The following is a 13022-nucleotide window of genomic DNA, read 5'->3' as shown; positions in this document are numbered from 1 at the left end:
TGAGCTGGACTTGGTGACTGCCAGGACCGGAGCCAATTGATAAATGGGGCATCCTAAAGTTTTCAAATCTCCTGCATACTCAGTAATTCCTGTAGTACATGTGCATACATGAGCATCAGCAAATGACAGGACTGGCACCGTCCACTTTTAATAGCAGCTGGGAGATTAGAGACAATTTCTGGAATCTCCTGGCCATTCTGGGAGGGTTGGTAACCTTATGGCTCAGACAGTTAAAGGCATAATTCGGCTGCAGGATTTAAAGGATATTTTAGGAAGTACAACATTGTAAAGTCTGAATTGTACATTTTGGCCTCTTGGCTGCATTTCTGACAGCAGCACAATCATTCCCACCCCTGCTGCAACTCGGCTAGTGAACTTTGATGGTTGCTTCTTTGCAGATCTCTTCCAGCCCTGCCAAGCCCTAATGCTGAGTTTCCACGCATGTTTTTCTCAAGGCAAGCATCAGCCCAATTCTATCTCTGGAAAATGACACAGAAGTTGCAATGATGTTATTTCTAGCACAATTAGAGACCATTAGGCATGGCTCATTTGGTAGCTCTATTCCCTCTACGTTACAAGGTTCAAAGTCCAAAGCTTGAGTGCAAAAATCAAGGCTGGTGCTCCAGTGCCTTACAGAGGGAACATTGCACTGTCGGGGGTGCTGTCTTTCAGACAAGATGTTAAACTAAGGCCCAACTCTCCCGTTGGGTGGATGTAAAAGATCCCATGACATTTTTTCAAAGAAGAAAAGGAGAGTTATTCCCTGCTCTCCTGGTCATATTTATCCCCGAATCAACATCATAAAAACAAACTATTTGGTTTTTAACATATTGCTGTCTTTGGGGTCGAGTTTGCTGTGTGAAAATTGGTTGCCACGTTCCCCACATTACAACAGTGATTACACTTCAAAACGACTTCATTGGTTATGTAACATTTTGAGATGTCCAGTGAAAGGCTCTATATAAATGCAAATCTTTCATTCATTGATCTTTTTTCAATTGAGAGCTTCTCTCCCTGTGCAGTTCCCCCAGAGAAATACACATGATGCACAGAAAGGCCACAGAGGCCATGCTATCGATCCCTGGCCCTATTTCCTGTCCATTGGAAGTTGATGCATATCTGGTGTTATACGCTTGAAAACTAGCCTAGAGTTATTTATTCTACAATAAGTGGAAGTGACAATGCAAAGCAAAGTGAAGAAATAGTAAACAGCTGTAGACTAAATTGGAAAAATTAAATGGCACAACCAGTGTCAGAGCCTCAGGCGTGGTTGAAGAAGTGATGGACCAGTGAGCTAATAAATAGTCAAGCTTCTGAAGTAGCAAGTAACAATAATTTGATCACCCTTACACTACATCACAAGCACTGACAACTGAACACGAGTCAGATACTATCCAATGTTAGTATCATACATCGGGGATAGAAATTCAATTGCACAGCACCGCTTTGAGCAGCATTTCAGAGGCATACCATCACTTTCCAGAATCACCATGCACTGTGGGGGAACCCTTACACATGCTGAAACATTTTGAATCAATGCTATATCGTGAAGCCAATCAGCCGATGTGACTCCAGGATCCCAAATTTGGTCCATAACAATCCTATACACATGTTTGTTTATCACTTTTCAAAGATTGGGTGTGAAGTTGCAAGGTGGGGCCTAAATATTGTTCCTTAAAGGACCAGGCACCCAAATTGGGATTAAGGTAATTTTTGACAATTTAAGCAATTTCCTGTTAGTGGTGGGAAAGAATGTCCACCTTGTGCTCTACCTGTCCTGCTTAATTATCAGCCAACCTTTCTAGTACCTCTCCTTTATCAAGTTTTATCTCAACCACTTTCTCTTTCACTGTCTTTTGAGGCATCTTCTTCCTTAGTAAAGACTGACGCAAATTACTCATTTTGTATCTCACCCATGCCCCTGTCTCCATGTGTGAGTCTGTTATTCATGCTAAATAAACAATCATTACCAGATCAAATAAAAAGGAGGGGCTGAATTTTCCCAGCTGTACCTCAGTGTGAAAACCAATGCGAATCCCGCTTAGCCCTGTCAACACAATCCAGACCACAATTTTTAGATACACCAGAGGAAAAGAAAATTTTACCCACATGAAAAACACCGTCCCAATTGTGCGAACTGTCTGATTTGCCCACCCTGGGGGTCATCTGAGCACTTCAGTCAAGGCGGCACTGCATTTAAACAGCTCCATAGCACTTGCTCACCATCAAGCCAGGAGGATGGCAGCCAAGAAGCCAGCTGCACAATTCACCGAGTGGGAGGGTAGGGGGCCCTCACAAGAATGTTGGATGCCATGGTGGAGCAAAGGGCAACTATCTACCTTCAGGCTGCCAGGAGACCCTCCAGCAAGCTCATGAACCCCACTTGGTGGACGCTGGCCACACCGGTGAATGCCAGCACCCTCGACAAGAGGATAAGCGTGTATTGCCAGGAAAAAAATGAATGACCTACTGGGTCTGCCAGGGTAAGTGCTTCTTGACCCCTCTCACCACTCCCCCTTTCAGTCACCCCTCCTCATTTAACCTGGACTCCACATGCTGCCATCTGGCAGGGCTCTACCACCCGACACACAAGAAATAGAAGTAGGAGTGGACCACCAGGCCCTTCTGGCCTGCCCCACCATTCAATATGATCATGGTTGATCTGTGCCCACCTCAACTCCTTTTCTATGTCATTTCCCCATAACCCTCTATTCCTCAGTCTATCAAAAATTTATCCACTTCTACTTGGAATACTTGCAATGGTCCAGCCTCCATCACCCTTTGGGGCGGAGAATTCCAGAGATTCACTGCCCTCTGCAAGAAGAAATTTCTATGCACCTCAGCTTAAATGACCGGTTCTTTATCTTGTCCCCTTGTTCAAGACTCTCCCGCTAGTGAAAACATCTCACCATCTACCCTGTCATCCCCTTCAGGATCTCATGTGTTTGAATAAGGTCACCTCTTACTCATAGAAACATAGAACATGGAAACTAGAAGCAGGAATAGGTCATTCAGACCTTCATTTTAATCATGGCTGATCATCGAATTCAATATCCTGATCCTTCCCCTTCGCTCCCATATCCTTTGATCCCTTTAGCCCCAAGAGCTATGTCTAATTTCTTCTTGAAATTGGCAATGTTTAGCCTCAACTACCTTCTGTGGTAGCGAATTCCACACATTCGCCACCCTCTGGATGAAGAAATTTATCCTCACCTCAGTTCTAAAATGTTTACCCCTTATCCTCAAACTATGACCCCTAGTTCTGGACTCCCCACCATTGGGAACATTCTTTCTGAATCTACTCTTTCTAACCCTGTTAGAATTTTGTAAGTTTCTATGAGATCCCCTCTCACTTTTCTAAACCCCAGTGAATATAATTCTAACCGACCTAGTCTCTCCTCATGTGACAGACCTGCCATCCCAGGAATCAGCCTGGTAAACCTTCGCTGTACTCCCCCTATAGCAAGGACATCCTCAGATAAGAACACCAAAACTGCACAATACTCCAGGTGTGGCTCACCCAACATCCTATACAATTGCAGTAGAACATCCCTATCCCTGTACTCAAATCCTCTTGCTATGAAGGCCAACATACCGTTTGTCTTCTTTACTGCCTGCTGTACCTGCATGTTGACTTTTAGCGACTGATGCACAAGGAGACCAAGATCTCCCTGAGTATCCACCTCTTTCAATTTACACCCATGCAAGTAATAATCTGTCTTCCTATTTTACACATTTATTCACATTATGTTGCATTTGCCATGCATATGCCCACTCACTCAGCCTGTCCAAATCACGCTGAAGCATCTCTGCATCTTCCTCACAGCTCACCCTCCCACCCAATGTTGTATCATCTGCAGATTTGGTGATAATACATTTTGTTCCCTCTTCCAAATCATTAATATATAATGTGAACAGCTGTAGTCCTAGCACAGATCCCTGCGGAACCCCACTAGTCACTGACTGCCAATCAGAAAATGGGTCTGCCAACTCTTTGCTTCCTATCTGCTAACCAGCTTTCTATCCATCTCAAGACATTACCTGCAATCCCACTTTAACTTTACATAGTAGTCTGTGATGTGAGACCTTGTCAAAAGCCTTCTGAAAGTCCAAATAAACCACATTCACTGGTTCTCCTCAGTCAACTAGTTACATCCTCAAAGAATTCCAATAGATTGGTCAAGTATGATTTCCCCTTTGTAAATCCATGCTGACCTTGTCTGATTTGTACCTTTGCCTTCCTAATGCTGAGTTATGAAATCCTTGAAAATGGACACGAGCAACTTCCCCAGTACCGACGTCAGGCTCATTGGTCTGTAGTTCCCTGTTTTCCGTCTAGCTCCCTTTTTAAACAGCGAGCTTGCATTAGCTACCCTCCAATCTGTAGGAACCACTCCAGAGTCCAAAGAATTTTGGAAAATAATCACCTATGGATCTACTATTTCCAGACCATTTTAAGTACTTTGGGATGAAGATTATCAGAACCTGGAGATTTATCCACCTTCAATCCCATTCCTCTACTAATGCTGATTTCCTTCCGCTCCTCACTAAAACTTGTTTCTCTCAGAACTTCTGGTACATGTCTTCCTTTGTGAAGCCTGAAGCAAAGTACGAATTTAATTCCTCAGCCATTTCCTCATTCCCCATTATGAATTCTCCTGTTTGACTGTAAGGGGCCTACATTCGTTTTAGTCAATTTTTTTCTCTTCACATACCTATAGAAATGTTTACAGTACTGCTCTGAACTCCAACAAATACAGATGCAGATTATTTGGTCTCTGTTGATAGGTCAGCTCTCTCATTCCAGGAATTAGTTTGGCGAATCTCCTTTGGACTGCCTTCAATGTTACTGTATCCTTTTTTATGTAAGGGGACCAACACCACATTCCAGGTGAGGCCTCACCAACACCCTGTACAATTGCAACAAAACCTCTCTATTTTTAAACTCTAACACCTTTGCAATAAAAGTCAAAATGCTGTATGCCTTCTTAACTGTTTGTTGGACCTGCCTGCTAGCTTTTTGTGATTCATGCACTAGAACGCCTAGATACATCTGTACTTCACTCACCAGCAGTCTCTCTCCATTTAGATAATCTTCCTTTTGATTCCTCCTACCAAAGTGCATGACCTCACACTTCTCCCACTTTAAACTCCATTTACCAGGTTTTTGCCCACTCACCCAATCTATCTATATCCCGTTGCAGAATCACAATATCCTCATCACAACACGCCCTTCCACCTATCATTGTATCTTTGTATCATTGGCAAATTTGGAAACCTTACATTCTATTCCTTCCTCCAGGTCATTAATGTAAATAGTGAACAATTGCAGGCCAAGAACTGACCCCTGCGGTACTCGACTAGTTACATCTTTCCACTCTGAAAAGGACCCATTTATTCCAACTCTGTTTTCTATCAGACAGCTAGTTTTCAATCCATTCTGACATCCTTCCTCCAATTCCATGGCCTTTATGCACCAGCCTCTTATGTGGCACGTTGTCAAAGGCCTTTTGGAAATCTAAATACACTATGTCTACAGGTTCCCCTTTATCTACTCTCCATGTTACATCTTCAATTCAAGCAAATTTGTCAAACGTGATTTATCTTTCATAAAACCATGTTGGCTAGATTTGATTACATTCAACTTCCTGAAATGATTAGCTATTTTCTCTTTGATTTTTACTCCAGCATCTTGCTAATAATAGATGTTAAACTAACTGGCCAATAGTTCCCTGCCTTTCTTGTCACATTGGCTGTTTTCCAAACTTCTGATATCCTCCCCAAATTTAGCAAGTTAAAAAATACTTCAACCAGTGGTCCGCTATCTCTGCAGCCGCTTCTTAGTGTGCAATTCATTGGATCCTGGCGACTTGTCTGCCTTTAGCCTTTGTGTTTTTCTAATATGCTATCCCTTGTGATTGGGTTTTTAAAATTCGATCAAGTTATTTGAAATCAGCCCATCTGGTATCTTTGGAGTATTTGCAATGTCTTCCATGGTGGAGACTGATACAAAATATTTATTTAGCATATCTGCCCCATCTTTGTTTGCTGTTATCAATTGACCAGTCTTTTTCAGTAGAGGTCACACATTTATCTTAACCTCCCACTTCCTATTTATATATACATAGGAACTCTTACTTGCGTGCAAGTTTTCTCTCAAAATTCATTTTCTCCCTTCTTATGACCTTTTTAGTCTTTTGCTGCTGGATCTTAAAGTTTAAAATTAAATTTTATTTATTAGTCACAAGTAAGGCTTACATTAACGCTGCAATGAAGTTATTGTGAAATTCCCCTAGTCGCCACACTCCGGCACCTGTTCGGGTCAATGCACCTAACCAAAAACTTCCTAGTCCTCTGGTCTACCACTATCCCTTGTAACATTGTATGTCCTACTTTTCAATTTAACATCATCCTTGTCCTCCTTTGTTAACCATGGATTTTGCCTCTTGTGGAATCCCTCTTTTTGATTGGGCTAAACTCCTGCTGAGCATTTTTGACCAGCTGTTTGAATATTGGCTACTGCTCATCTACTGACCTGTATCTTAGCTTGTTTACCCAGTTCACCTTAGACAACTCCTCCTGCATACCATTATAATTGCCCTTATTTAAGTTGGAGACGCTTGTTATGGACCTATGGTGTTCACCCTCAAACCGTTACCACAGGAAGTAGTTGATGCCAAAACATTGAATGCATTCAAGCGGCGGCTGGATATAGCACTTGGGGCAAATGGGATCAAAGGTTATGAGGAAAAAGTAGGATTAGGTTATTGAGTTGGGCAATCGGCCATGATCTTAATGAATGGTGGAGCAGGCTCGAAGGGCCTAATGGCCTCCTCCTGCTCCTATCTTCTATGTTTCTATGTATCTGGAATTTTATCATATTGTTGTCATGGCCCCTGAGGGGATCCTTAACCACAGAATCCCTTATTAGTCCTTCATCACACAAAACCAAATTTAAAATAGTCTGTTCCTGGGCAGGTTAGACCTCCCACAAGCTTTCTCATACTCCTTGAAACTTTCTACTTCACAGTTTGTCCCGGCTCACATGCAGTGCCCACACATGCCAAGTATCATTGCCATCTTACTCAGCAGGTGGTCAGCGAAGATCATCCCCAATTGTCTCTCTGCAAGATAAGCACACTCACAACTGCTGCGAGCGAGCAAAGTCAGATGATGGAATAGCAGAACTGAGGATCCTAACTCCATTTGAGGAGCAAGTCCTGGGCTCACAGGAGTGGGCCTGTGCAGAGAATAAGGTGGGCCTGTGAGAGCCCCAAACCTTTGCTGTAGCCATGTACTAATCCCATGTCCCTTCCCTTGCGGGAAAATCACCCAAGCAGCCTGGTCCATCCACTAGCAGGGTTCCACTGCCAACCCTTGACACAAGCTCTGAGGAGATGTCGGGGAGAAGATGCATCATGGCTGTCACTCACACCTTCTACCAATGCAGAGACACACACTTTGGTGGGCAATCGTAGCAGACAGGCTTCTGGGTCACTGCCTGGTGATACCACACTGTTGCTGATGCACATCAGGTGGAGGCAGGAATGCCCCAGGTTTTCGACAGTCGTAGTTGGAGGCCTGCTGGATTTGTTCGTCCCTCAGCATGCTCACTCACGGCATGCATGAGAACTGTGCATGAGCAGGGATGAATTGAGATGCAAAGGCAGAGCCAGGAATACCAGCAGCAGATGTCTGCAACACTCCTGGGATTGCAAGGCCAACTGGAGGAGTCCCAAAGTCTTCTCTTGCAGGAGGTTGAACCAGCAATGCGAGACAACCAAGCCAACACTGTAAGGGTGGTGGCCGCAGTGGAAAGCCTGGGGCTCAAAGTCAGATCCATGGTGGGAGGAGTCCGAAGTGTGGCTCAGTCCCTGAGCACCATGGTTGAGGGTTTCAACTGCAAGGTGCAGTCTCCGGTGGGCATGCAAAAATGCCTGCACCAGAGGATGGCAACGCTTCTGGATCTCACTGCAGTTGCCCCCCTAGAGTGACCCGGGGCCCACAAGCACATGGAGATGATGAACAGCCCACAGCCTTCTGCTCAGGAGGCCCTGGGAATGTCTACAACACCAGTGCCATCAGAAAGTAAGCCAGGGCCCTCCTGGTCTTGGTTCTCCAGAGGATGTTCACCAAGGGCATCTGCAGCATCAGGGTCTGAAAAACAGCAGATGTGCATCCTGGAGATACACCGAGATGTAGTGGGAGGGTATGAAAGGTTAAGGAATTGTTGGCACACAGCATGGGCACGGGTGAAGTTAGGCTCTAGTCGCTCGGGAACACTGTTATTTGTGCAACTTTGAGATGTTACTGTATTAAATATTATTGCTGCTCTCCACTTAAACACCCCAGAAGCTAATATTTCTTCATAATGCATGGCATGTCTCACTTTTGGGACACAGTTGATCTCGCTGGGACTCCATGCCCTTCAAACGATGAGGGCTTCTCATTGCGACTGATTCATTTGCAATGATGGGACTCAGTCATGATACAGGAAATCCTAAACCCTCACCCCTAATCCCTCTCTAGAGCATAAGAACAGAAGAATATAGCACCTTACCTCGCTCAGACATAAGCCAGAGTGCTGGCATCAGGCAGGCAGAAATCAGACGTTAACAGTATCTCTGAGGAGAATTACAGACCTTTCCGCAATGCGAGTCATCATCACCCTCTTGCATTGATTGGACAGCAGGTACTCCAGGACTGCCCATCTCCAGTTTCCTGATCAGTTAGTGATGGAGGCAGGGGAGGGGGAGTTGTCCACTGAACCAGTTGTCCACTGAACTAGTCATCTTCCATGAACTGGGAGGTGATGAGGACATCTCTAGCCCTCCTGCCGATGTGCACCCTCACCTGGCCTCCATTCTTAGCCTCCTCAGAAGGTTCTTCCTCAGTGCCCTCCTGCATATCCTCCTCATTTGAGGACATGTGCCGCCTCTTAAGGACATCATCTGGAAGCTCTTCACCACGCTGCTGAGCTAGGTTGTGGTGGGTGCAACAGTAAAGAATTACAGGCTAAAAACTTCAGTTTGGACAAAGACTGACTTTCCCACAAATCAAGGTGGAACAAGTTGCCAGGGAACCAAGTAGTAAAAATTAATTCAGTCTGTGTTTCTGAGGAGAAACGTAATTGAAGGGCATGTTGAAATAATAGGATGGTGAAATGAAGATCTACCAAATGTTATGGATCTGTTGAATCAAATAGTTTTTCAAAGCCTCAGTATTCAATATTTCTATTTTACAGGTTGTTCAAATTGCCTTTTAAAAATGGTTATGGTTTATCTGAAATATTGCTCAAAGTTAATGACTTAAGTTAGGCTAGCTACACACAGTTCCCATAGGGACTAATCATTCTCTAGTAAGTATAGTTTTTGCTGCAGTACAAGCATTTGTGACAACCAGCATGCCACTTCTGACTCAATCAGGCCATTCGAGAAGCAGTGTCTGCACTAAAATTTGCCAAATTGTCACAATGTATCTTTACCTGTATTGCAATAATGAGATTGAAGATGTGAACTAAAGAGCATTTCTCTTCAAATTGTATGTTTCTTATGCACTTAACAGAGCAGGCTCACACTCGAAAAGAGGTCATTAGATGATTGATCATATGGCAGCCACCTACGTAAAGCGCCAATGTAATACAGCAGTGTCCTTCAATGCTAGCTAAGGGTAAATGGAAATGTAAGCAACCCTTCCCATCAAGTACTCAACTTAATCTGTGCCACTTTTTCAGCAGATACCCATTGAATTTAATCAGCCATTGAGAGTCAGTTAGAATCTTTGGTGCAAGTTTATGAACAATTATCAGATTACTATGATAAAGGAAATAATGATCAGTTCTAGATCCAAAATATGAAAAAAATTGATTCCTGTTCATTTCTGCTTTGAAAATGGCCGTAATCGTTCAAGTGTATGGGAAGGTTTGTACAGGAAGTGTGGAGCCTGGTGTATGGTTTTCTTAATTAATGTGGGTGTGCCGATAGTTTTGAAAGATTCATTTTAACTTCTTTCCAAAAATGCTGTAAAACTATATTATCACATGGCTAAATGGAAAACATTTTGATTAATAACTATTTTTAAAAATGTACTGACATGGGTTTGAACTGATTTAAATCTTTGTTTTTTTGTCAGCTTCTGCACGCAAGAGAAGCTGCCAATCCCCTTCCAGTCCTGTGTCATCCCAAAGGACTGTCAAACCTCAGAGTGGTCCGAGTGGAGCCCATGTTCAAAGACTTGTTATAGCGCCACCTCGACTAAAGGATTTCGTACCAGGACATCCAGTATTGAGCAATTTCCTGTCGGCGGTGGGAAAGAATGTCCATCTCTCGAGGAAAAAGAACCTTGTGCTCCCCAAGGGGAAGGCGTACCACCCTGTGCTACGTAAGTCTTAAAGTTCAGAAAGTTTTAGTGTTCATATAATGTCCTTGTGCATGAGACGCAAAAGCCCAGTCTGCAGGTACAACAGGTGATCAAGAAGGCAAATGGGATGTTGGCCTATATTGTGAGGGGGATAGAATATAAAAGCAGGGATGTCTTGATGCACCTGCAGAGGGCATTGGTGAGGCCGCAGCTGGAATACTGTGTGCAGTATTGGTCCCCTTATATGAGGAAGGATATATTGGCATTGGAGGGAGTGCAGAGAAGGTTCACCAGGTTGATACCGGAGATGAGGGGTTTGGATTATGAGGAGAGGCTGAGGAGATTGGGTTTGTACTCGTTGGAGTTTAGAAGGATGAGGGGGGATCTTATGGAGACTTATAAGATAATGCGGGGGCTGGATAGGGTGGAGGCGGAGAGATTCTTTCCACTTAGTAAGGAAGTTAAAACTAGAGGACACAGCCTCAAAATAAAGGGGGGTCGGTTTAAGACAGAGTTGAGGAGGAACTTCTTCTCCCAGAGGGTGGTGAATCTCTGGAATTCTCTGCCCACTGAGGTGGTGGAGGCTACCTCGCTGAATATGTTTAAAGCGCGGATGGATGGATTCCTGATCGGTAAGGGAATTAAGGGTTATGGGGATCAGGCGGGTAAGTGGTACTGATCCACGTCAGATCAGCCATGATCTTATTGAATGGCGGGGCAGGCTCGAGGGGCTAGATGGCCTACTCCTGCTCCTATTTCTTATGTTCTTATGTTCTTATGTTCTTATATAACTGTCCAACAGAGAATTGATAAGCTGAATAAGTGACAGATCTGATTTAAAAGCAGGAAAAGGAGCTTGCTCTTATTTCATGTCAGCATCAAGCAATTCTAAACCAGCTAGCACAGGTTAACTGCAAGGTCAAACACTTGCTGCTCCACCCCTGCAGCATCCTAATCTCAGAACATTGTCCAGTGCAGCAGGGTGACATTTTCAGTTCTTGAATCAACCATTCACCTGGGATTGCCAAATTAAGAGCACTGTTATGCTATGAAGGCTAGAATGAGATTATCCAAACTCATCTCATGTGAGACCTTTTACAGTCAGAAAAATGGGAGAGTTTCATTCTATTAGCTTCATAACTGAATTCAGTACTGGGTATAGGTTCACAGCACTTCTCAGGCCTGGATTGTTCCTTTTCCCCTCATTCTCTAGTCTTCCAAATCCGTGCATTAGTGTGTAACTTCCTTCTAAGCTTCTGTTACAGTTTCTTTCCAAAAGGAACCAAAATGAAATTGTCTGTGGATGACTTTGATTTTTTTCCCCTCTCTCTTCAGGGGAGTAAATGATCTTTCACTGATTCTCATACTGATAAAGCTGAGATCAGACCCTAGAGTGCCTGGGGATCATGATCATGAATCCACATCTGATTACTTTGTGTGATTGTGCATTAGTACTTCAGTATGCTGCTTGTCTGATTATCATGTTTCTAATACTATAGGCCCTGTAGAGATTTCCTACCCCTTTAATCACCAGCTATTTAAACAAGCCTACCCAGTACAGTCTAAGATTTGCATTTTAGTAAGAAACTGTACAGCCGAATGCTATATATCCAAATTCCAGCATTATATTGATCAAATTTAAGATTTAAATTTCAAACATCAGAAACATGTAAGAAAATCTATTTGCATTTCACTCTCAATGGCACTGATTCTAGTTGCTTAGCTTACATTTCCTTATTTGGATAGACTAACCACATTTCGATTTCTTGAACAGTTCACATATAAGCTCTCACTTAGTTTGACATTTTCATCTGTTGATGTCACATGATACTTCCGTAACCTACAGGTTCGATTTTGTATACCATTGCAAAAGTGTGAAAGCATTTGGTATCACAGATGCCCTGACAATTCCCAGTCCTTTATTCAACAGTAATCCATTATCTGTTTTCTCCTCATAGCTCATATTGTTCCACATTTAGTTCAAATTAATATGCTTTTAACCAGAGGGCAATAGAATGCTACCTAATGGTCCCCTTAAATTATACTTACAGGCTATTATCTTAATGGTTGTGTAAATAATAATCTACAGTTAGTTTTTATGAAAATGAAATATTAATTCACTATTTAACAAAATCATGTTGAATGTTTAAGTGACTATTTGTTATTTTCTAATGAGATGTAGAATCCTGCTCTCCAAGAAAAATGTTTTGCTTAATGCAATCTTGGTATTGGATTTGCCTAGTTTTAGTGTGGCCGTTATTTCCTCCACATTGCATTTGGATTCCTAACCTTGAGACAAGCAGGCTTGTTATGCCTTAGTGATAATGGACACATCAGCAACTTTACGTAAAAGTTATTTGTTTCTTACTTCTGAAAAGGCATTAAACCATTTAATTCAAAATGTATCAACATGAAATCACAGGAGAAAGGTGAGAAATAGCATGGCAAACGATTGATCGAATATTTGCTGAGTTATTTGATTTGTAGCAATGATGCAAGAATCTAAACATATCTACTTTTGGATTGGCATGTACTTGATACTCCCACCTGGTAAATTACTTATCTTTATTTTTATGAGCATGTTACTCAGTGAGATTAGTTTGTTAATATATATTGTGAAAGGTAATGAAATAAACATGGGCATAAGTTGGAATAAGGTATCT

General features: G+C 42.7%; 1 protein-coding gene across 1 annotated transcript in view; it reads left to right on the top strand.

Annotated features, from left to right (window-relative positions):
- Window positions 1–13022, top strand: part of thsd7aa (thrombospondin, type I, domain containing 7Aa) — a 398355-nt gene that overhangs the window by 179349 nt on the left and 205984 nt on the right. The window contains exon 3 of the mRNA XM_078228043.1: window positions 10132–10380. Coding sequence (XP_078084169.1) covers window positions 10132–10380 — 249 coding nt within the window. The remainder of the gene's footprint in view (window positions 1–10131; window positions 10381–13022) is intronic.

Source organism: Mustelus asterias, chromosome 2 (assembly GCF_964213995.1).
Source record: "Mustelus asterias chromosome 2, sMusAst1.hap1.1, whole genome shotgun sequence".
In the NCBI taxonomy this organism is placed as follows: Eukaryota; Metazoa; Chordata; class Chondrichthyes; order Carcharhiniformes; family Triakidae; genus Mustelus; species Mustelus asterias.
Note: the sequence above shows the minus strand (reverse complement) of the source record. Positions and strands in the feature narration are given on the sequence as shown.